At 41.4% G+C, this 26100-nt stretch overlaps 1 protein-coding gene across 3 annotated transcripts in view; it reads left to right on the forward strand.

Moving 5' to 3' along the window:
* Positions 1 to 26100, forward strand: part of LYN (LYN proto-oncogene, Src family tyrosine kinase) — a 137648-nt gene that overhangs the window by 75355 nt on the left and 36193 nt on the right. For all 3 annotated transcript variants that reach the window (XM_034966113.3, XM_034966115.4, XM_034966114.3), the window contains 6 exons: positions 1413 to 1511; positions 1635 to 1738; positions 2914 to 3063; positions 4783 to 4935; positions 17654 to 17836; positions 20652 to 20728. In XM_034966113.3, the coding sequence (XP_034822004.1) occupies positions 1413 to 1511; positions 1635 to 1738; positions 2914 to 3063; positions 4783 to 4935; positions 17654 to 17836; positions 20652 to 20728 (766 nt within the window). The remainder of the gene's footprint in view (positions 1 to 1412; positions 1512 to 1634; positions 1739 to 2913; positions 3064 to 4782; positions 4936 to 17653; positions 17837 to 20651; positions 20729 to 26100) is intronic.

A 26100-nucleotide genomic window follows, 5' to 3' on the forward strand; every position in this document is an offset into this window, starting at 1 on the left:
AGTGCTCATCCCTGCCTCCTCCCTGGCTCCATGCCTGCCTTTCTGCTGAGGACTCGAGCATGGTGATAAAGCTCACTTGCTTGGAATTGTCTTTTGGTTTTCTTCTTTTCATGGTGTCCATCTCTATGATAACTAGATGTTTGAACAAAGGAGTTTATAATGCATGAACTATGGACCAGTATTCCCTTGACTCTGATTTCTATAAGGATTTGAAAGCATTTCTTAGCTATCCTGGGGCAAGTTACAAACCTTTTGTTTCTGTGAGATGGGAGCCATTTGTACCAACTCTTCTTTGTGCACCCCTGATCGCAGTGATGCATGCTTTAGTTGTAAGGCTGTTTTCCTTTGCTTCTGTCTCTAAACATATTTTAATTCCATCACGAAAAGTGAATTTTCCCACTGGATTCTGGGGTTCCAGAGATGTTCTCCACCCGCCTTCACCATCCTAAACAAACATCTTGAGACAATTGCTATTGTAGCTGTTGAGTCTTGGATATAAACACTTTTTTCCTTTTATTTTTAGTTGACATGGAATAATTATATGCAGTCATGGGATACAGAGCGATATTTTGATACATGTATGCAGTGTGTACGGATCAAGTCAGCGTAATTAGCATATCCATCATCTGGAACATTTATTCTTTCTTTGTGTTGTGAACAGTCAAAACCCTCACTTCTGGCTTCTTTTCTTTGTCTCTCTCTCTCTTTTTAATAGCTTTATTGAGAATTCACAATACCATACAATCCATCTACTTAAAGTGTACAATTCAGTGATTTTTTTAGTATAGTCACAGAATTGTGCAATCATCACCACAATCCATTTTAGAACATTTTAAATACCCCAAAAGGAAACCCTGCACCCCTTAGCTGTCACCTCAACTCTCCCATTCTCTGCAGCCCTAGGAAACCACAAATCTACTTTTTATCTCTGGAGACTGACCTATTCTGGATATTTCACATAAATGGAATCATACAATATGTGGTCCTTTTTGACTGCCTTCTTTTATTTAGCATAATGTTTTCAAAGTTCGTCCCTGTTGTAGCATCTCTCAGCACTCCATTCCTTTCACTGCTGAGTAATACTCCACTGGATGGATATTCCAGATTTTGTCCATTCATCAGTTGATAGGCATTTTGGTTGTTTCTACTTTTTGCTTTTACAAATAAGGATGCTTTGAACATTCATGTACAAGTTTTTGTGTGGACATTATGGTTTCATCTTTCTTGGGTATATGTCAAGGAGTGTAGTTGCTGGGTCCTGTGGTAACTCTATGTTTTCTTTATTTTTAATTTTTTAATTGATATGTAATATCTGTACATAAATACATATTTATGGGATATCTGTGATATTTTGATACATGCATGGAGTATGTAATCGTCTAGCTTCTTTTTGATGTGTATTTCTATTCTAGGCATGGAGAATGGTGGAAAGCAAAGTCCCTTTTAACAAAAAAAGAAGGCTTCATCCCCAGCAACTATGTGGCCAAACTCAACACCTTAGAAACAGAAGAGTGAGTCCTCATGTGTTGTCATCTTGGTGGCTTTGTTTGCCACATTGGATTTCTTGTTAATATTCTTCACCTTTTTCTTGCCGTGGAACATAATATGCAGGAAATGTTGAAATGTCTTCACAGGTGGTTTTTCAAGGATATAACCAGGAAGGACGCAGAAAGGCAGCTTTTGGCACCAGGAAATAGCGCTGGAGCTTTCCTTATTAGAGAAAGTGAAACATTAAAAGGTAGGAAATTGTTCAAAGCCTCTTTTAAAACACTATTTAGGAAATTATTTTTAGAAACTATTCTAGAGCTACTCAGGGGGATAAAAGGATATATAGTATGCTCTGGTAGTAAAAGTTTTATGGTTTGATAACAAATAACAAACTTCAGTGATTAGTTGTGCTACTAAAAGTAATATAGTTGAGTGTGGTGGCTCACACCTGTAATCCTAACACTTTGGGAGGCCGAGGTGAGAGGATCACTTGAGTCCAGCAGTTAGAGACTAGCCTGGGCAACACAGCAAGACCCCATCTCTACAAGAAATACAAAAATTAGCCAGGCCTGGCAGCGCATGCCTATAGTCCCAGCTACTCTGGAGGCTGAGGTAGGAAGATCACCTGAACCCAGGGAAGGGAGGCTGCAGTGAGCCGTGATCACGCCACTGCACTCTAGCTAGCCTGAGTGACAGAATGAGGCACTGTCTCAAAAAAAAAAGAGAAAAGAAAAGTACTGTGGAAAGCACACATGATTGTGGCCAGTTCTTACCAGGCTTTGTTTGCTGAGCCTTTTGGATTATTATTTGAATAAATCCTGAAATTTTAAGACAAAGAAAATTAGGCTGGGCATGGTGGCTCAGGCCTGTAATCCCAATGCTTTGGGAGGCCGAGACATGAGAATCACTTGAACCCAGCAGTTTGATACCAGCCTGGGCAACATAGCAAGAGCCTGTTTCTATAAGAAATTAAAAAATTAGCCAGCTGTGGTGGTGCATGATCGTAGTCTCAGCTACTTGAGAGGTTGGGGTAGAAAGATCGTTTGAGCCCAAGAGGTCGAGGCTGCAGTTAGCTATGATTGTGCCACTCTACTCCAGCCTGGGTGACAGAGCAAGAACCTATTTCAAAAAAAAAAAAAGAAAATCAAAGTAACTTTAAAAATTTTAAATGTAGCTAAATAATAATTTTTAAAAATTATCATGAAGAAAGAAAATGGTATGTTGGCAAGCTACACAGCAAACAAAATGCCAGCTTCATTTGTCAAGTAGAATTTTTATAGGACTTTTAAAATTATGCATTTTATACAAATTTCATATATATATGTATTTTGCATATTTGTATCACAAAATGTGTACTGCAGTTGTTGTCTAATGCAAATCTTATTTGTGAGATATAAATATTTACTTACACTTTTCCCCCCATAGGAAGCTTCTCTCTGTCTGTCAGAGACTTTGACCCTGTGCATGGTGATGTTATTAAGCACTACAAAATTAGAAGTCTGGATAATGGGGGCTATTACATCTCTCCACGAATCACTTTTCCCTGTATCAGCGACATGATTAAACATTACCAAAGTAAGTAAAAACTGAAGGTTCAACAAGACAAAATATATTTGTTATGATATGTATAAGACATCAAACACTATTTTTATATTAAAACTTTTTATGCATCGTATTTCTCTTAGATACAGTTGCAGGTCATATTCTATAAGTGGTTCTAAATTAATCTATAGTTAGGCCAGGCACAGTGGCTCACGCCTGTAATCCCAGCACTTTGGGAGGCCAAGGCAGGTGGATCACTTGAGGTCAGGAGTTCGAGACCAGCCTGGCCAACCTGGTGATACCCCATCTCTACTAGAAAAAAAAAAAATTAGCCAGGCATAGTGGTGCGCACCTGTAGTCCCAGCTACTCGGGAGGCTGAGGCAGGAGAATCACTTGAACACAGGAGGCGGAGATTGCAGTGAGCTGAGATCGCGCCACTGCACTCCAGCTTGGGTGACAGAGCAAGACTCTGTCTCAAAAAACAAATACTAAAATAAAAGCAATTAATTAATCTACAGTTAAATACACAAAGTGAGATTTGATCCTTGTGAATAATTCTCCCAGTCCTTCCCACCTAGTACATGCTGTTTGACATTCAGTGTTCCAAAATTACCAAGAGAAAAATATATATTATCTTTGCATATATTTTTACAATGCATCTGAATACCTGGAATAGGAATGCAGATTTGCAGATCTGTGTTTGTGTGTGTGTGTGTGTGTAAAAGTAATGTATATTCTTGGTAAAGTCAAACAGATATAACACTACCACTGAAATATTTAGAAGTGGCAGGTCAATGTCCCTGTCTCCAGTGCCCCTTTGCAGTCCTGAGAAGCCTGGGCCTGAGACTCTGGGTCCCTTTCCTGTGTGATTGGAGTCAGTTGAGTGGTTGTTGCCCCGGCTCCTTTCTATGACCTGCTCGAAGGGGATGCACATTATAGGTTTGCTTGAGTCCCAAAACATGGAGAGAGCAACGTGCTTCCAATTTTGTAGATTCTTGCCTCCCTCCGCCCTCCCATTCCTGTGTGCATCCGGCACATGCTGAGGGCTTGTGGTACTCTGGCTGTGTTCTGGGGCCTGGGGTCCAGTGGTGACATGACCGAGTCCCCACTATGGTGCCCTGTGAAGCTTAATGTGGGATTAGTAATCTGAAATCACATTTTATTAAGTGTGACAATCTGTCAGCCTGTGGTTGTCTGTTGGCTTTGTTGTTTTTGTTCATGTATGTTAGCAGTGCTGATGAATACAATCAAGTATGTTTTAAATGGTTTTTCTTATATAAATTTCATGCCAGGCATGGTGGCTCACACCTGTAATCCAGCACTTTGGGAGGCCGAGGCGGGTGGATCACTTGAGGTCAGGAGTTTGTGACCAGCCTGGCCAACGTAGTGAAATTCTGTCTCTACTAAAAAATATAAAAACTAGCTGGGCATAGTGGTGGGCGCCTGTAATCCCAGTTACTTTGGAGGCTGAGGCAGAAGAATTGCTTGAACCCAGGAGGCAGAGGTTGCAGTGAGCCAAGATCGCCCATTGCACTCCAGCCTGGGCGATAAGAGCGAAACTTCATCTCAAAAAAAAGAAAAACAAAAAAACCCACAAATTTCAAAAGTCACAATTATGTCAAGGATGCATTTTAGTTAACAGACTGCAGCAGGTTGGACACTATAAGGCTCCTAGTTCAAACTTTTCTTTATAGACACGTAAAGTACAAAGTATTGCATTTCTTAACCTTCATTTTTCCCTTTCAAATTAGAGCAGGCAGATGGCTTGTGCAGAAGATTGGAGAAGGCTTGTATTAGTCCCAAGCCACAGAAGCCATGGGATAAAGATGCCTGGGAGATCCCCCGGGAGTCCATCAAGTTGGTGAAAAGGCTTGGCGCTGGGCAGTTTGGGGAAGTCTGGATGGGTAAGTGTGCGGCTCGGGGACCTATGTCCTTCTAGAGATGGTGACAGGAGAAGTAAAGGCTCAAGCCAATTTCGATCAGCTTCTGAGCCAGACACTAAATTATGTCAGAAGCATCATTTATTTTGTTTTCCTCTGTCCATTGGGGCTGAGAACTGGCCTGCAAAATCTATTTACTTCAGCTCTTGCTCTTTCTTGCGACTTAGTAATTATCTTAATGTTTGTAAGGAGGGGAGTAATGGGTATTTATCTTGATCATCTGCCCATTTCTTCACGATTCCCTCATCGCCAGATTCTCTGGATGCACGGTTCAAGTGCAAGAAATTTGCTTCCATCTCTGGGAAAGGTTATCTTAGGGCTGGAACCCATTGGCTTAATAGAAAGCCTCAATGTATTACAATTTGAGGGTCACTAAGAAAGTTTCTAAGGTTCTCAAAGTCACATCATGAAGAAATCATTTCTTAACATTAAGTATTGCCTCCTCAGGCTGGCAAGAAGTGCAGCAAGATTATAGCAGTGGCTTTTTCCAGGGGATTCTTTTCATCTACCTACTTTAAAAAAAAGTTTTTATAGTGGGCTGAGCACAGTGGCTCATGCCTGTAATCCCAGCACTTTGGGAGGCTGAAGCAGGAAGATTGCTTGATCCTAGGAGGCTGAGAACAGCCTGAGCAACATAGCAGACCCTGTCTCTGCAAATAAAGAAATTAGCCAGGTGCCATGGTATGTGCCTGTAGTTCCAGCTACTTGGGAGGCTGAGGTGGGAGGATCACTTAAGCCAAGGAGGTCGAGGCTGCAGTGGGCCGAGATGGCACTCCTGCACTCCAGCCTGGGTGACACAGTGAGACCCTGCCTCAAAATAAATAAATAAATAAATAAATAAATAAATAAATAAAGTTTTCATAGTGAATGTGAACTTCTTTGGTGATAAGAGTTTTTTAGAACAAAAATGCTAAAGCATAACATTCTTTTAATGGTTCTAATGGAATGTGCGGTTATTTCTGGAAAGAGTAACATGTTAGGTCACACACATCTGACTGGGTCACTTTTTCTGTGTCAGCTTTGTTGAGTGAAAGCAAATGTGATTTCTAAATGGAAGGGGCAGATGGCTTTTAAACACTCTCCGGCCCCGGCAGAACAGAAGCTGCAGCCACGTGGACATGTCACCTCTGCATCCAGGTTTTCCCTCTACAGTCTTGGCCCCTGGGATCATAGCCTTGCTCACTTTCTCCTGTTGGCCCCTCTTGAGCAGAAGTGACTTTTAAACACGGCACATACTGAGCCAGCCTATCATTAATTAATTCTTACTGCACTGTAAGTCTTTCTGCACATATTTGCAGAATTCAGGTAAACTGTAATTACATGACTTCACATTCTCCGTGTGGATCGGCATGTGTCAGAACTGGTTGGCAGTGCAAATCAGGTCCTCAGTTTCTGTTCCACTCAGCAGATTCATGGGTGTGAGTGCTCACTCTGAATGTTGTCTCTTCCCATGCACACTCTGTTGTCTTCCTCCTCATTTCTCTATGTGCTCTTTTTTTAATTAACATGAAATTCACCTGACATAAATTAATCATTTAAAAGGAACAGTTCACTGGCATTTAGTACGTTCACAATATTGTGTAGCCACCACCTCCATCTACTTTCAAAATGTTTTTATCATCCCAAAAGGAAACAATGTACCCAATAAACAATCACTCTTCATTCGCCCCACCCCTCAGCCCCTGGCAACCACCATTCTTTCTGTCTCTGTGAATTTAACCACTCTAGGTACCTCATATAAGTGGAATCATTTATTTGCCCTTTTGTGTCTGGCTTATTTCACCTAGCATAATGTTTTCAAGGTTCATCCATGTTGTAGAATGTATTAGAATTTTCTTGTTTTATGGCTGAGTAATATTCCATTGCATGACTATAACAGAGTTTGTTTATCTACTTATCCATTGGTGGACCTTTCAGTTGTTTTTACCTTTTGACTGTTATGAATAATGCTGTATGAATGTTCACATACAAATTATTATGTGGACACATTTTCATTTCTCTTGTGTATAAACCTAGGAGTTCAATTGCTGGGGCATGTGATAAGCCTCTGTTGAACTTTTTGAAGAACCACAAAACTATTATATGCTCATTTAAAAAAATGACTTGGCTTCTTTTTTCCTCCTTTGATGTTTATATTTATTTTTTTCCAACTCTACAGAATGGGGCAGGAATAGTATAAAGAATATTGTATACCCTTCACATAGATTCACCAGTTGTCAATATTGTCCTAATTTTCTTGTTCTTTTATATACGTACACATACATAGATGTTATCATTGCCGTTGACCACCTGAGATTAAGTGCAGACATGACTTGCTGAGTTTTGTGAAGAGTGCCTAAGCACCTAAGCAGTGCTGTGTTCTCAGTGCACCTGTCAGGAGGCAAAGTATTAGCCGGTCCTATTCTTAATGATGTTCTATTTGATTTTATCTACAGTAATCCACCATGACTTTTATTTAAAGTGATCCGAAAGTTTAAATGGATCATTTAAATTTAGTTTCTCCATGGCAACTTTTTACTCCCTTTTGTAGTAAATAAATACTCTGTGGGAAGTTTAAGATTATGTAAATAGAACTTTCTCCAAATGGTTTCAGCACGATCTGTGAATTCTCTTCCCTCTTAGAAGCCGTCACTTCTCTATAAAGCTCCGGTCCTTTCTGTCCTCCTCCCTTGCTCCTTGAACATGTCTATTCCAACCCCACTGGCTCACGTCAAGATCCAGGGACTTCTGCGTTCTCTTCCCGGCTTCTCCGTCTGTTCACTGAGAGTATTGGCAGGAAAACCAGGATCACAATCACACTTAATCGTGCTCTTAGTCCATCTGAGTACTTACTGTGACTTTGTGTGGGGAGAAGGAGGAGAAGACAGGAGGAAGGGAGAAAAGAGTGTACAGGCTCTACGGGCCCTGCTCTAAGTGTGTTTGCATTGACATTCTCACTTACTCATTGCTGTAGCACTGTGAATGAGAGGCATTACTGTGATCATTCGATAAACAACATCACTGAGAATCAGATAAGCAACTTACTCAAGGTCATTCAAGGCAGTGAGAGAGCCAGGCTGCTCTGGCATCTGGGAACCCTGGACTCAATTATTTGCTACACTATTTCTAAGCTAATTTGACTTCCCTAGCCTCAGTTTCCACATCAGTGAAGTGGACAAACTCCTATCTTATCAGTTGTTCAAAGGAAGAATGAGATTATGCACCTGGGATGTTTCCCAGAGTCTGACTCCGTGTGCCCTATTTTATTATTGTCACTTTTTTGTTTTTTATTCTAGTTATTGGAAGCTATATTTTGATGTATTTCCCCCAATTTTAATCAAAAAACAGAGCCATAAATAATCCAATTAGACTTTCCTATGGATATTTGCTGGCAAAGGAATTAACGTGTCTGTCATGAAAAGAAATGTAGAGGGAGGTTAATCAGGATGTACTGGTTCATCCTAAATCAGTAGCCCTGCATATAAAGTGATGGCTTGGAATCTTGTTCCAGCCTCTCCTGTTCAGCTGTGAAGCCAGGATAAAGCGTCAAATTGCATGCTATTTGCTCCTGAGAGACAAGTAAAGTGAACCAAGTAATTCAAATCCAACTGCTTGAGTGAATTATTTCTTAGTAACACTGTTTTTAAAGATGCAGTTGTTGGCAGGGCACGGTGGCTCACACCTGTAATCCTGGCACTTTGGGAGGCCGAGGTAGGTAGATCGCTTGAGCTCAGAAGTTCAAGACTAGTCTGGACAACATGGTGAAACCCTGTCTCTATCAAAAATACAAAAAAAATTAGTTGAGCATGGTGGTGTTGCACCTGTGTTTCCATCTACTTAGGAGGTTGAGGTGGGAGGATCACTTGAGCCTGGGAGGCAGAGGTTGCAGTGAGCTGAGATTGCGCCGCTGTCACCAAACTGGGTGACAGAGTGAGACCCCATCTCAAAAAATAAATAAATAAATATGCAGCTGCTGCCAGCCTGGATGCCTGGCATCAAAAGTGCTGCTGTCAGCTGTGGTGTCAGTGCGTCCTGCAGGGGGTGCCTGGCGAGGTTGGGAGCAGGAAGTCAGGAGCTAGGCAGCCTGGAGCACACACCTCAGCAGACCTGCTTACATCCCCTGTTCTGTCGTAAGGTGTAAGTCTGCACTAAAATTGTACACCTGGAGCTTAAGAACATTGGTCCTTTCTGGGATTGGGAAAACCTCCTTGCTTCTAATTCCAGATACACTGAATCCTCCAGTTTCTCTTCTTTCCTGCACACAGCTTAATTTTAGAGAACTTTTGCTTAACATATATCCAGGTGGTGCCTAGGAGAAACAAGTTTAGAAGAGAAGAGAATGGAGTGTTGGAAAGTATCTGATTGTTCTATACAAATTGTTACTTTTTATTTAGACTGAAACAGGGTAAAAATCTTGAGAAAATACATCACTTGAATAGATTTGCTCATTCTGTTTTTAAAAATTGTGGTAAAATACACGTGACATAAAATTTGCGTTTTAGCAATGTTTAGGTGTACAGTTCAGTAGTGTTAAATGCATCTACATTGTTATGCAACCAATCTCCAGACTCTCCTTTCATCTGATAAAACTGAGAGACTGTGTACTCTTTAACACCAACTCCCTGATCCCCTCTCTGGCAACCACCATGCTACTTTCTGTCTCTATGAATTTGACTACCTTAGGTACCTCAAATAATTAGAATCATACAGTATTTGTCTTTTTGTCTCTGGCTTACTTCACTTAGCATGATGTCTCCAAGGTTTATCTATGTCGTAGCATGTGTCAGAATTTCTTTGCTTTTTAAGGCTTAATGATATTCCTTTATATGCATACATAACATTTTGTTTATTCATCTGTTGATGGACAATTAGGTTGTTTCTACCTTTTGGCTATTGTGAATTTGCCACTGTGAACATGGGTGCACAGATACCTCTCTGAGACCTTATTTTCCATTCCTTTGAGTATAAATCCAGAAGTGGAATGGCTGGATCCTGTAATTCTTCTATCTTTAAAATTTGGAGGAACTGCCATACTGTTTTCTACTTCGGCTGCACCATTTTACATTCCCATTGACAGTGTGTAAGTGTTCCCTTTCTCCACAGCCTCACCAACAGTTGTTATTTTCTGTTTTGGGGATTTTTTTTGTTGTTGGCTGGTTGGCTTTTGTGATAGTTGTCATTTTAATAGATGTGAGATGGTATCTTACTGTGGTTTTGATTTGTGTTTTCCTAATAATTAGTGACGAAGCATCTTTTCATGTCCTTCCTGGTCATTTCTACATCTTCTTTGGAGAAACGTATGTTCAAGTCCCTTTCTCGCTTTTTAAATTGTGTTCTTTACTTGATTTACTAATAACGTTTTAAATGACAGAGGCAGTAGAGCCTCATCTAAAATGGGGTTTAATGGAACCTATCTCAGAGGGATTACGTAACAATTGAAAGAAATTGTGCAGGTAAGTTCAATTGACAGCATTCAAAGCACTGTTATTAAATAATATCTTTAGTAAGAAAATATGTCACATTAGTGCAAAGGCTATACAGTAGAGGAAAGAAATTGCCCAGGGTTTCCCACTAAATAGAAGTTGTTTGTATTTTTGCTTTTTAATTTTTTTTATTTTGAGATAATTGTGGATTTACATGCCATTGTGAGAAACAATACAAAAAAGATAACATATGTCCACACAAAAACCTGTACATGAGTGTTCATAGTAGCATTATTTGTAATAGCCAAAAAGTACAAACAACTCGTCAAATGTCCATCAGATGATGAATGGGTCAATAAAATGTGGTATATTCATACAATGGAGTATTTGGCAATAAAAAAAAAAAGACCTGGCATACTTCAACATGAATGCCGTGCTGTTTTATGGATGACTTATAACAACACTATGTTAAGTGAAAGAAATCAGGCCCAAAGGAGCACATATTATACCGTTCCATTTATATGAAATGTCCAGAATAGGCAAATCTAGAGTTAGAAAGTAGATGACTGGTTGCCTGGGGCTGGGGGGCCTGGGAGTATGGTGGGAGTGACTGCTAATGAGCATGGGATTTCTTCTTGGAGTCATGACAACATTCTAAAGCTAATTGTGGTGATGATTGTACAATTCTGAATATGCAAATAACTGATGAACTATATACTTTAAATGGGTAAATGACATGGCATATGAATTATATTTCAATAAAGCTGGCAAATATATAAAAGAAATGGTACAGAGAGATCCCATGTACCATTTACCCAGTTTCCTCCAGTGGTAACATCTTGTAAAACTATAGTACAACATCACTACCAGGATATTGGCATTGATCGCTGTTCATTTTTTAATTGTGCTTTTCTTCCAGTCTTATATTGAATGGAGGAAGGAAGGAAAAGAAGGGAAGGGGAAGAAAAGAAAATAGAAGAGAAAAAAATAGAAAATTTTGACTTGGGATCTTTTGCTTGTAGGGACTGAGTTTGCCTGTCAGTCAGCGAGCTCCTTCTTCACTCCCGAAATAATTTAAATATGTTGAATACACATAGCAGAGGAATATTGGGAATACAACCATAAGAGTTGTGATTGGTGATTTTATGTTACAAATAGGCTGAAGGATACTCCCTCTCCCAATTTTGAGCTGCTAGAATTTAGTTTTCTCTTACCCTTTTTAGTTTCTCAAAGGATAAGCAGGCCAGCTTTTCTCATTGATAGAAAAAAGTACAATTAAAATTCTATCACTGTTAACCAAGTAAGTTAGTATTTTTGTTAAACATAAGGAATTGTTCATGGACAACCCATTTCATTTTATGGTCTGCATTTTTTTTGGCCTGAAATGCAGTGAACAAATACTAGGAAGTGACCTGTTCTTTGGGGGAAGGGGCTGGGTGGGGATAAAAGAAAGAGGTGTCTCTGCTTCAAGCTGTTTCCTCTTGTTTGTGTGATCCTTGTGACATCTGACTTGGGTGACATGCTTCCTCTGCGGATTGTCCTATTCCCAGGGAATCAACTGGGCAGCGAGGCTAAGGACGATGTTTCCTCTGACTGCTTGGTCTATGAAGAGACCCTGAGGAAGGAAGGAAACTTATTTTACATTGAATTTTGCTTGATAAATTCTCATTTGAGCCAACTGCCTTGAGATTAATCACCAACCCACTTCCAAAATCAACTGCATGCATTTTTTAAAAACCACTCTCCCTTTTGTGGTACGTGGGCACTTTTTAGCAAGCCAGTCACAGCCGGAATTAGAGTGCTCTTAAGGTGCCACATCAGCTTTATTTAACTGTGGCAAAGTGTCACTCCACAAGACACTTTTTACTAGCTCAAAAAGTTTTTTTTAACATAATTTTTTATCTGTATTGACAACCCAAATCTCCATGACTAGGTTAATTTGAACCTTCAAACTACCAGAGAGTATCTTAGAAACCTATGATTTGATCCTTAGCACTGAATAAAAATCATGCCTTTAACGGAGGGATGAAAACCACACTATTGTTTCAATGTCACAGCCCTAAGAGATCATCTGGGAGCTGCCGCCATTCTTGGGCCATGTTTGACACAGCTGCTTTATCTACCACTCACCTCAAACTCCTTATCAGTATTTAAAATATATGCAGCTGCAATATTTCCTGATAACTTCCCCCCTAACCTTGGAAAGCGTTTTTTTTCCTTCGTCCTTTACTCATACTTTTCTATTGTATAAGTCTCCGTGAGCTTCCTTGTTTTTATGATGGCAAAAGGGAAATGGTTTTGTTTCTTTAACTTTTATTGCTACGTAATGTAACAAGCAGACAGAAAATGCAAACACAAATATCTAATTTCACAAATAATTACAAAGCAAAAACTGGTGTGCCAACCTCTGAGAGGAAACTTGCTAGCCCCAGAAGCCCCCACCGTCCACCCATCCCCTCCCACCCACACCCAACCTGTCCCCCAGAGACAACAGCTATTCCGACCTTCCTGATGGTTTTCTGACTTCTTCTTAATTTTGCCACTTTTGTATATGGGGATGTATGCATCCCCCCAAAATATAGCTCAGTTTTGCTGTTTTTGTACTTTGTATGAACGAATTATACCAAATGTGCTCTTTTACGTCTTGCCTCTTTTACTCAACGGGTTGGTGAGAGGCATCCATGCTTTCGGGTGTGGCTACAGTTCATTCATCTTCATTCCATATGGTGTTGGTAAGATACATGTGTGCTTTTGGGTGTGGCTACAATTCATTCATCTTCATTCCATATGGTGTTGGTGAAATGCATCCATGCTTTTGGGTGTGGCTACGGTTCATTCATCTTCATCCTATGTTGTGTTGGTGAGATGCATCCATGCTTTTGGGTGTGGCTATGGTTTATTCATCTTCATGCCATATGGTGTTGGTGAGATGCATCTGTGCTTTTGCGTGTGGCTACAATTCATTCATCTTCAGTCCCTATGATGTTGGTGAGATGCATCCGTGCTTTTGGGTGTGACTACAGTTCATTCATCTTCATCTCATGTCGTGTTTGTGAGATGCACTCGTGCTTCTGGGTGTGGCTATGGTTCATTCGTCTTCATCCCATGTCATGTTGGTGAGATGCATCTGTGGCTACGGTTCATTCATCTTCATTCCATATGGTATTGGTGAGATGCATTCATGCTTTTGGGTGTGGCTATGGTTTATTCATCTTCATGCCATATTGTGCTGTGCTGCATGTGTTTTCAAGATATACGATCATTTATCCATTTATTTCACCATTTACTGATGAAATTGGAGTTCATGTTAGTCCATTTTGCTTTGCTAAAGGAATACCCGAGACTGGGTAACTTATAAAGAAAATGTTTATTTGCTTTACGGTTCTTCAGACTGTATAAGAAACATGGCACCTGTCTCTGCTTCTGGTGAAGCCTCAGGAAGCTTCCATTCAAAAAGGAAGGCAAAAGGGAGTGAGCATGTCACACAGTGAGAGCAAGAGAGTGACCAGAAGAGGTGCCATGCTTTTAGACAACCAGCTCTCTTGTGAACTAATAGAGCGAGAACTCACTCTTTACCATGGGGATGGCCCCAAGCCATTCATGAGGGATTCATTCCCGTGACCCAAATACCTCCCTCTAGGCCCCACCTCCAACACTGGGGATCAAATTTCAACATGAGATTTGGAGAGGACAAACATCCAAACTATATCAGAGTTTTTCCCAGTTTGGGCTGCTATGAACAATGTGCTGCACATTTTTGTGCTGATGCAAGCATGCATGAGCTCTAGGGTGAGTGGGAGTGGATTTGCTGGATTGTAAGGTGTATGAATCTTCAGCTCTTCTAAGTTATTGCCAACTTATTTTGCAAAGTGCTGGTCCCAGCTTAGATTCTCACCAGCAATATGCCAGTCCCCATGTCCCCTTTCCTGACTAGCAGAGCTGTACTTAGAGAGATGTGGGCCCCAAGGCAGCACAGGCAGTGGGTGGTTATCCGGAAGGAAGTGTGCACTCAGCATCCTTCATGGACACCTTGGATGTTGTCACAGAAGCTCTGCAATTGAATTTCAGTGATGCTCAGCAAAGAACACAGAATGAGGCCTAGGGCAGCTGCTCCAGAGTCCCTCCCAAGGGGCAGGTGCTCATCAGCACTTGATATTACCAGACTTTAAAATTTTTGGCTGAGCTCGGCAGTGGTTTCTCATTACTTTATTTGCATTTCTCTGGTTACTAATAAGATTGAGTACTTTTCACGTGTTTATTACTCATATGAATTTCTTCCTTTGAAATGCCCTTCCAAGTCTTTGCCTATTTCTTCTGATTTTTCTTATTGATGTGTAAGAATTCTTTCTGAATCCTGGATGCAAGTTCCTTGCAGTTATATGTATCATATAGTTTATGTATTTTCATCTATTTTATATCATGTATTTTCCTGCTGTGATTTGCTATGGATATGCTCATGTAACTTAGGGTTAGAGTTAGGGCTGGGGTTAAGGTTACGGTTTATAAATGTTAAAAAATTTATAATAAAACCTTTTTGATTTAAATGTAATATTAAAAGGCTTTTGTTGGTGGAATGTACTTTACAATAACTCTTAAGATCTACAGAAAAGGCCATATTGCTTGTAATTATGCATTTAGATGGCAGAACAATTTAATATATTCATAATTCCATTATTTTAGGTAGGTGGTAGCTTTTTAAAAGGACCTAGGATGGTTTTTTTGTCAGCTTTATGTTACTGTCTTCTCCATATGTTCTAACACTTATTTTGTACTGCATTTTTCTTTTTCTTTTCTTTTTTTGTTTGTTTTAGAGAAGGGGGTCTCACTATATTGCCCAGGTTGGTCTTGAACTCCTGGGCTCAAGCGATCCTCCTGCCTCTCAAAGTGCTGGGATTACAGGCGTGAACCACCTTGTCTAGCCTCATTTTTCTATAGAGCACTGCAAGCTCCTAAGTATTAACCAAAGTGGAATACAAAATAAAACATTTTAATAGAGGAATCAGTCTTGATGACCAAAAGAAACATCATTGGATAGGTTGACTGCTAGCTATAAATAAACTTTTTCTTATTTGTTTGAAGGCTTGGAAATAGATGTATAATACATTTCTTTACGATTTCAAAAAAATCATTTTTTAAAAAGTTCATACTTGGCTAGGCACAGTGGCTCATGCCTACAATCCCAGCACTTTGGAAGACCAAGGTGAGCAGATCAGCTGAGGTCAGGAGTTCAAGACCAGCCTGGCCAACATGGCAAAACCCTGTCTCTCCTGGAAAAAAGAAAGAGAAGAGAAGAGAAAAGAAAAGAGTACATACTCATTGACAAATCCAATCAGAATAGAAAAGAACAAGAGAAAGTAGAAGTCACTCCAAATTCTACCAGCCAGGGATAATCACTGTTGTTTTACTCAGCAGGCTTCCAGTCATCTTTCTATGCTATTCACATACAGATACTCTTGCACCCTAAAAAGGGGACCGTCCACTCCACGTCACGTTTCCTTAGGTGGATAGGGCAGGTGCTATCCAGCTTTTGCGCACCAGGCAGCAGGAACTGCAGGAAGATTTGCAGTGACACCAGCAGCTATTACTGCCTTCTCCCCATTTTTTTTTTAACATTTCCAAGAGAAAGATGGAAGCAGAAGAGAGGACAGGAAGGAAGAGTATGATTATTAATATTTCTGCTTTGCCAAATAACTGAGAAAAGGCTTTCCCAAGAGAAAGTCAGGATTAAAGTGCTCAATCCCAGTCCCAGAAGGGTGGTGCCTCAGGGGAACTATACTAAGGAGTCAGTAGTGCCCAGAGCATGTTCCATGCGGTGTAAGAGGCTACTTGAACAAGTGTTCTGAGGTCAAGAAATTGTGGGAAACGCTGGGGTGAACAAATGCAGGCTTTTCCCCTGAAGGCCTCCCAGGGCACCTGCTGCATCTCCTGGGTTGGGGAGGAGTGGAGGGAGTGGCTCCCTGTCCTTTTAGTGGGGGATCCTTTTTCACTAACAGTCACCCAAGTCCAGTTGTCTGCAAATTTTGGGAAGTGCTTGTTTGACTCTAGCATATTGTACTTTAAAGTTAGTATATATAAGTAATTTTTATAAAGAACACCTTTTTTAAAGAAAATGTGGTAAATAGTTAAAGATATGGTGAACAAAATTAAAATCGCTCATAATCACACCATTGGAAATAACCAGCATTTGATATATTTTGGTGTCTTTTCTTCCAGACTGTTGTTTATATGTGTGTGTCTGTGTATCTATAAAATATGTCTGTATTTTAAAATGGGGATTATAATGTGAGTGTATGCCTGTGTGTGTATGTATACGTATGTAAGGGATTATAGCATATATAGAGTTTTGTTTTGTTTTGTTTTGGTCTTGAATAAAGAACATTTTATTATTAGAGAAAAATATTAGTCCTCGGCTGGGCACAGTGGCTCATGCTTATAATCCCAGCACTTTGGGAGGCTGAGGCTGGAGGATCACTTGAGGTCAGGAGTTTGAGACTAGCCTGGCCAACATGGTGGAACCACGTCTCTATTAAAAATACAAAAATTAGCCAGGTGTGGTGGTGGGCACCTGTAAACCCAGCTACTCAGGAGGCTCAGGCATAAGAATCGCTTGAAACCAGGAGGTGGAGGTTGCAGTGAGCCAAGATCGTGCCACTACACTCCAGCCTGGGCAACAGAGCAAGACGTAGTCTAAAAATAAATAAATAAATATTAGTCCTCATGGTAGAGTGCCAATAAAAACTTTTTTTGCTACTATTTCATAGAAACCTTTTGATTTTTGAATAATTTAAACATTTTTTGGTAAAGAAAGAAAATTCCTAGATACTTTTCATCTAGCCTCCCCTAATTTTATCACTATATAGTGTTTTAACTCAGGCTTTTTCTATCTGTAATTAAATTTTTTGCTAACTCTGCATCTACAAAGTGAAGTTTTAATTTTTTTTTGTTTTAATTGAGACGGAGTCGCACTCTGTCACCCAGGCTGGAATGCAATGGTGCGATCTCAGCTCACTGCAACCTCCACCTCCTGGGTTCAAGCAATTCTCCTGTCTCAGCATCCTGAGTAGCTGGGATTACAGGCGCCTGCCACCACACCCAGCTAATTTTTGTATTTTTAATAGAGATGGGGTTTCACTGTTTTAGCCAGGCTGGTTTCGAACTCCTGACCTCAGGTGACCCACCCGCCTCGACCTCCCAAAGTGTTGGGATTATAGGTGTGAGCCACCGCCCCCGGCTAGATTTTCTGTTTTGTAAAGCATGCCCGCCTTCTTTTTTCTTCCTAGGTTACTATAACAACAGTACCAAGGTGGCTGTGAAAACCCTGAAGCCAGGAACTATGTCTGTGCAAGCCTTCCTGGAAGAAGCCAACCTCATGAAGACCCTACAGCATGACAAGCTCGTGAGGCTCTATGCTGTGGTCACCAGGGAGGAGCCCATTTACATCATCACCGAGTACATGGCCAAGGGTGAGTTCCTCCCACTGCCCAGAGCTTGCAAGGGCTTCAAACTCAAAAAGTAAAATGTGTAAGTGTTCAGAGGTCACTCAACTAGTTTAATTATCAAACAGTATACCCACTACCGAAAAATCAGGAAATATGGGAAGACAAAGCAGTTTATAAACCTAATCACCAGAAGTAATCCATGTCACAGAACTGAAATCTAATCCTCCTGTTTTCTCTGCATCTGCCTGCGTGTACCTATTGCCCTGAGAATAGTACCCCATATCTAGTAGCCCCCAATAAATATTTATCAAATGAATTACTATGTATTTCAAAAAGGAATTTTTGAAATACATATGCTTAAAATGTGAAGAGTTCCCAGAATTCTAATACTACAGATTTAGTACAGATTGTTCAGTACCAAATTCCTCTTTCATTTTTTTTTTTTTTTTTTTTGGAAACAGAGTCTCACACTGTTGCCCGGGCTGAGTGCAGTGGTGCAATCTCTGCTCACTGCAACCCCTGCCTCCCAGGTTCAAGTGATTCTCCTGCCTCAGCCTCCCTAGTAGCTGGGACTACAGGCATGTGCCACCATGCCCAGCTAATTTTTTGTATTTTTAGTAGAGATGGGGTTTCGCCATGTTGGCCAGGCTGGTCTCGAACTCCTGAGCTCAGGCAATCTGCCTGCCTCAGCCTCCGAAAGTGCTAGGATTACAGGCATGAGCACCCAGCCTCTATTTGTTCTTTAGCGTTATCTAATATTTATTTTCCTTTTCAGCATTATCTAAATGTTCAGGGTGTCACTTTTAAATATTAATGTTTTTTAAAACTTGTGGAGGTTAAAGTCCTATGTAATCATAGAATTGCTGGAGAATAGACTTCAAGCAATCAATTTTTCTTCTACTGTGATCACCTTCATATAGAAGACTTTGAATCAACATCCTTCTTCCTTTGTTCACCTCCAGTTCAGGAAACATACTAATAAACTGCCAAATTATTTTTTACGAAGTCCTCAGAAGTAATGAAGAAACATAAGCAATGATCCAGGATTAACAATCATCTCATGCACAATGGAGATGATAGCATGATGTCATAGCTGAATAGATTCAAAAGATGAATATTACATTTTCTTATTTAATATCTGTGAGTATTTCAAAATATCAGTCATTCAGAGTCTTTCCAAACAATGGCATTGTTTGTTTTAAAGCAAACAAACCAATTAGCTCTTGTGGCTTGGGTTGCCATATATAGCCCAGAAACCAGGCTCAGGGCCAGACACCTTATAGGAGTTCAGTAAATATTGTTGAATTAATTAACTTAGAGTATTCCTAATGATAGGTATAAATATGGGTTTTCCTATGTAACAATGCCTAATATATATATATATTAATTTTTTTGAGACAGAGTCTCACTCTATCACCCAGGCTGGAGTGCAGTGGCACTATCTTGGATCACTGCAACCTCTGCCTCCCAGGTTCCAGCGATTCTCCTGCCTCAGCCTCCCAAGTAGCTGGGATTACAGGTGCCTGCCACCATGCCTGGCTAATTTTTGTATTTTTCAATAGAGACAGAGTTTCACCATGTTGGCCAGGCTGGTCTTAAACTCCCGACCTCAGGTGATCTGCCTGCCTTGGCCTCCCAAAGTGCTGGAATTATAGGCGTGAGCCACCAAGCTTGGCCAACAATGCCTAATATTTATTGAGCACTTACTATATGCCAGACTGCTCTTGGTGCTTTCCATGGGTGATCTCACTTAGTCTTTTCAGCAGCCTGAGGGCTAAGTACTATTGTTCTGTGTCATAGATGAGATAGCATAACGTTTACTGAGCACTTGCTACCTGTCAACCATCATGGTATGTGCTTTGGATGCAACCTTTGATTCCAACCCCCCAAAACTCTAATATAGCCTCTAGTACCTGCCCATTTTACAGAGACCTAGATGAGGTAAACAACTTGACCAAGGCTACCGTGAGGCTGGTACTTAAAGTTCTAGGGGAAAAACAGGTCTTGCTTTAGAGATGAAGCCATAGGAGGTTGGAGAGTTTGTTCAGCAGCACACTCCTTCTTAGGTAGGTTTCACTTTTTTCCAAAGCACAGTTCACTCATCAAATACTCTTTGAGGCTGGGCGTGGTGGCTCACACCTATAATCCCAGCCCTTTGGGAGGCCAATGTGGGAGGATTGCTTGAGTCCAGGAATTTGAGACCAGCCTGGGCAACATGGTGAAATCCTATCTCTACAAAAAAAAGAATTAGCTGGGTGTGATGGCATGTACCCTCAGCTACACAGGAGGCTGAAAGTGGGAGGATTGCTTGAGCTTGGGAGGCTGATGCTGCAGTGAGCTGTAATCATGCCACTGCGCTCCAGCCTGGGTGACAGAGTAAGACCCTGTCTCAGAAAACATTCATTGAGCACCTACAGTAAGTGCCAAGTTCTGTGCTTTTTGCTGAATACAGATGGGAGTGAGCCTGGCCAAGTGTCTGCAGAGGGCAGGCCTTCCAGTGAGCTCGCTAAAGATTGGGAGGTGGCAGTGAGTGGATCATGGTGGCAAGTACTCTGAAATGCATGGTTCTCAGACACCTGTAGTGAGAAAAGTGGTATCCACCCACATTCTTTCTCACCTGGAGCACATGCCATGTTTCACATCAGGTCAAAGGTAACAGATTAGAGGGGACTGCGTTTGACCAATGCCAGGAAAAGGCTTTATATAACCATACAGAATTGCAAAGCCGATCATTTTGTGGGGGATTCCCCTGTAATAGTAATGATGATGTGAATTTTGTTTGGATTTTTTCTTGTGTATTTGAAATGCACTAACTTGTTCGTTCTTTCTTTCTCCATAGGCAGTTTGTTGGATTTCCTGAAAAGCGATGAAGGTGGCAAAGTGCTGCTTCCAAAGCTCATTGACTTTTCTGCTCAGGTAACATATGCAAAAAGCCCCGTGTGCACGTGCATTTGCAAAGACTTCCCTGCGTCAAATTCATGAAGGAGTTATTGTTCCAGGGAGAAGGAATTTCTGTTGAATGTTTCCCAGCAGCAGTTATGAGAAAAAGACCTTCCACAATACAATTCTTGGAGATAGTAATAGGAGATTCACATGGATTGTGTGTACGTGTTGAGTTTTGACCTGGATATCATCTTCTATAAGCCCAGTCAACCTCTTTATGTTCATTTCACAAGTCATAGAAACAGTGCAGCTGAATCAATCACTTTCTCAGCATTTGGGAGAGGCAGTTCCATGCTATGTAAGCACAGCAGCTTTTAAATGAGGCATATGTTTTATTTAAGTTACGAATCGAATGTATGGATACTTTTAAGTCCTCTGTATTCTTGAAAACAGAGGAACTATGTCACTTTCCTGCTCCTCTTCTCGCTCCTTCTTGTTGGATGTGCCATCAGGATTCTGTGAAATATTCATTTGTACTATTTTTAGTACTAGCCTAGGAGTTGCCTGTTTATTTACTTTGGAATCACATGTTTCCTGAAGTGTATTTAAGAGCAGAAGCAAGTTATCCAGAAGCCCCACAATGTGCCCAAAATATCAAGGAAATGCACACTTGAATGATGCCAGCTGCTGGCTTTTACTAGTTTCATTGTGTCCATTAATAATGTTCAGCAGTTTGCTTGCTTGTTTCTCAGTATCGGCAATCAGTGGTTTCATGAAGCCCAGTGTATGTAGCAAAAGAGATTTATAGAAGTTCTAGGGAAGGCTGGTCCCTATAGTCTTCCTTTTTCACTCCCACTTCTTCCCTCACACCCTCTTTTAGTTAGGAAATTGCTACGGCCTTCTTGGGAATACGAGATCCAAGGAATGCATGAGTACAGAGGTGAAGCACCTCACCTAAGGTAGGGCTGGACACAGGTTCTGTAGTAGAGCATCGTGGGCTAAGCTGGCATTCAGCACCTGGAGACTGGAGTTTGTGTTCTGGCTCTGCCACTCGATAGCTATACCGCTTCCATTTCAGAAGCCCTTTGCCTATTTGGGCTACTTTATTCACCTGTAAAACAGAATGGTAATTCCAGCTTTAAGGAGATGTTGTTGAGAGTCACATCAGACACAGATGTTGTTGTGTCACATGCTTGGCACGGACACAAGCACCTCAGAGCCTGCTGGTGGAAGCTGGGAAAACCCAAGGGAGGGCAATGCCCATCCTTCCAGTAAAGGTGTGTGATGGGTGAGTCACACTGCTCAGGCATCCTCTCCGCCTCTGGGACTTGGCAAGCCTGACAGGTTCCTCATCTGAGTTGGATATTCAAGTGTGCCCTGAAATGCCAACATCTAATAAGAAAGAAGCATAATTGCTGTGGTGGAACAGAGGGGCAAGGAAAGGACCCAGCAGCCCTGCCTTTTTAGCCCTGTCCTCAAAGTCTATGCTGGCCCCTGGGAGGCTCCATGGGATTCCAAGGTTTCCAGAACTATAGTTTGAAAACCACCTCTCTGCAGTAAGAGGAATAGGTGGGGTTGGGCACAGCTCTAGAACCCGTGTAGAAAACAGATCAGGAAATGGAGAAAGCAGAAGTCTGATAAACTTGGGCCATACTTACACGGATCAATGAGGCCCTCTACTCAGGTGGTGATTTGGGTGTCCCCATGGGTCAAGAGACTTGAGGAGTGTAACAAAGGTTTGTCACACTTGTACAGGGCTATGGAACATCGGGACACATGGCCTGGAGGGCCTGAGTGGTCACAGCCGTTCCATCTGCTGGGGGTCTGATCTGTACCCACAGTTCTTTAGGGTAGAAATTACACACATTGGGTATGTACTGTACCCAGAGAATGACTTTATTTTGTCACATGGGTATTTGGTATTGGGTTTTGCATGGCTTATCTTGTAAGACTTTATCTTGACATAGTCAAAGCTTTTAAGGTCCAAGTCAAAGCCTCTATGCTGAGTCTTTAATTTAGTGAATTACTACCATTACCTCGAAAGGTAATTTTTCTAACCTCGAAGAGTAATTTTTCTAACCTAGAAATGAATAGGGGGAGAAGCTACTTTCTAGACCTTCATAGCTTACGAGGAAGGTTACCACAGAGCCTGGCATTGACTGTGACTATTGTGCTGTGGATTCCAGGGGGCTTCAGTTGACTCTCCTGTCAACTGATGGGGCTGAGCCCCCTCAGTGACAGGAGGGCCTGGGGGCAATCAAGGCTAGCACCAGTGGTCTCCATCCAAGCCAGTTTACCGAATCCAGCCCGTGCCAGGTGAACTCATGTTCACAGGTCCAGGGTCTCTTTCCTAGCAGTGGCCCCTTGGTGGAACCCATAGGACATCTGGCTCAAGTGCATGAACTGCTCAGTGTCACTGGGAGAGTCACGGGTCAGCAGCAGCCTGCAGGACCCTAAGTATGTTCATTCAGCACAAAATTCATTTTCCTTACAACTAAGCACTGGCTCCATTTGAGTTCATCTTTGCTCAAGCTGCAAACCTCACTCAGACTCTTTCCCAGCCCTTCCCTCAAGGTGGCGCTGGTGAGACCACCTGGTCTCCATCCTTAATCATTATCTGCTTCTTGTACCTGTGGCTTTTCTTATTATAATACAGATAATTTGAGAAAGGGGTCTTACCCTTGGCAACAAGGAGTAGGGCCTGTACGCTTCAGCTTCAGCCTGAAATCCCATACCTTCCATTTCCAGTTTCTGCTCACTGCGCCTGCTCCCTCATCCCCCTGGAATGCCCTCACTGATGACCACTGCTGCCCAGTGCTCCTCCTCCTCCTTCACACACCTTTCTGAAATGATCTGTCTGTGCCAAGAAGGCCATCTCTGCATTATCTTACCTTTCCTTCTCTATCATGTGCCACTAATTAAATCTATCACTTTTCCATAGTGAATAACATGACAATAGAATTATTATTAAAGCTGCCCCACGGTGACAGAGATCCCTGGGGCCCAGATACTTCGATAATCCAACCTTTTCTATATCTTCCCCCCACTTTACTATTTAGGGTGGAAATTTAGGGATAAAGCAGAAGAGGAATTACAGAAGTCCATTTGCTGTGTCAGCTCTAACTAAACAGTTAGTAGGCTGTGCGATAATGATGCGACTTGCTGTCTTCCATAACCCTTGTCAATAGTGTCAGAGTTGGGAAATTGAATGTTCACAAGAGGTGGTTAAATTCAGCAGATTGTCACAATGAGAGATTGGTCATTGGAAGTAGAAATAACCCAGTTTACTTAATCCCAGCCCTAGAAGAATAAGGGAAACTGTGAGGGGCAGAGTTGGGACTTTTCCCACCATCTGTATCTGGCCTCTTCTTCCCGCTCCCCACTACCCACTTCCCCATGCCCTACACTCCCCTCCGCATTCCCCTGTCGCCCATTGAGACAGAAAGTGGCTAAGTGCACGTGACAGCCTCACAGTTCATGTGAGAGCTGATTTCATCACTTCCTGTCTCAGGATGAGTTCTGAAAGACTTGTCTGAGCTCAAGTGTAATAATCCACACTCTCCAACCATCCATAGCCCATTCAACATAGATCAAGGAATCTTGACTACAGCAGCTTTACCCATTGCTTTTCTCTTTGTATTAAATTAAGCAATTTAGTGCTTTTTGTGCTGAAATAGGAAAATACCTCTTTGCAAAGGAAGTTTGATACTTTCAGAGCAGAGAGACTTTGCATAATTCCCTTTTGGCTGTTAGGCCTTATGTCAGAGAAGAAAAATGAGCTTGGAAAGAAAAGGGGTTAAAACCAGTGGGGATTTCCTTCACCAGAAGCTGAGATGGAATCATAGACATGTCAAACTGAGAGGAAAAAGAAGTGAAAAATTTACAGTTGCAGTTTGGAGAGCAAATAAATCATCTTGTAATTCAGACCAAGTGAATCAAAGCATTTATTACTCTTTGGTGGTGGTATCTCTGAAGTGCAAAAATTACTAAAAACGGAACAATTGTTTGTGAGTTAAATGTCAGTAAAAACTGCAAAATCAAGCCAAACAAAGTGGCATGCACCTATTGTCTCAGCTACTCGGGAGGCTGAAACGGGAGGATTGCTTGAGGCCAGAAGTTCAGGACCAGCCTGGACAATGTGGCAAGAATCTGTCTCTCTAAAACAAAACAAAGCAAAACAAAAAACTTGCAAAATCAGAGTTGTTGTAATTATCATGGCAACAAGTAACATTTATTTTAGCTTCTTCTGGTTGATACAGCACTTCTACCTCCATTATCTAATTTGAGCCCAACAGCCTTGAAAGCATATATTTTGTTGTTTAGTACCTCTTACAGATAACGACGTGAACTTGGACTTGGCCAAGGTTACCGAGCTAGTATGCGGAATTGCTGGGACTTGATCCAGGGACTTCTGACTCAAGATAACCGATTCTTTCCTCTGCAGCCTGCTGTTGTCTCATGGTTACAGTTGCTGCTATGGTCATTTTGCACTCAACACTACTGTGATATGCATTTTCCCCATTATGGATTTTGACCATCAAAATTAATGTTTTCTTTAGCTTTTTCCACTTCAAAAGTCTTTATTGCCAAGATGGAGGTTATGCTCAAGGTATATTTTACCCCCAGTATTAAATTTAAAGCCACATTTTAAGGTGGAAATTGGTAAAATGAGGAAGGTAGGAAAACTCTATCTAGGAAGTTCTCGACCTTTTTGAGTAGGAGGGCCTTTTAACAGCAGAGCTTTCTGAGCACACCCTCATGGTTGTAGCTACTGAGTGAGAAAACGGTGTATAGATTGGGAATCCCTTGTAATATCTCTTGGTTGAAACTCACCAGTATGTTGGTGGTAAGTCAGGCTTGAAGGGTCTAGAGGGGGAAGTTCTTGGGAAGTTTCTAGAATATTTGCCAATATCATCCAAAGTGGGTCTCTTCTTCTGTCTCTTTGTCTGGAACGTAAGAGATGTGTTAGACGCTCATATTCCACCTCAAGGCTATTATCCCAGTGAATCAACTGCTTTATCTTCAAAGCCTTGATTAGTAACAACCTTTGATTGATAGCGTCCTCATGTTTAGTTCACTTAAGCTGGAGGGAGAGTTGCATTGAGATGTCGAGTCAGACATGGTGGCAAGTGGAAGCCGCAGGTGATTGACATGGTTTGCGGTTTAACCAGGAGGCCAGATCCGCTCCCCACTCCATATATAATCTCCCCTCCATGTGGAAATTCTCATACATGACTCTTACTGAGGCCAACACATTCCCAATCACTCTTTCAAGCACAAGAGGCTCCTTAGAGAGAAAAACAGCCAGCACTGAAGAAGGCATTCATGAATTTCATAGAGGAATCTGAGCCGGGTGCCGCTGTGGATTCAGGGGCCACATAGTGGTCAGGATGTGATGGTCCCTG

Source organism: Pan paniscus, chromosome 7 (genome assembly GCF_029289425.2).
Source record: "Pan paniscus chromosome 7, NHGRI_mPanPan1-v2.0_pri, whole genome shotgun sequence".
NCBI lineage: Eukaryota > Metazoa > Chordata > Mammalia > Primates > Hominidae > Pan > Pan paniscus.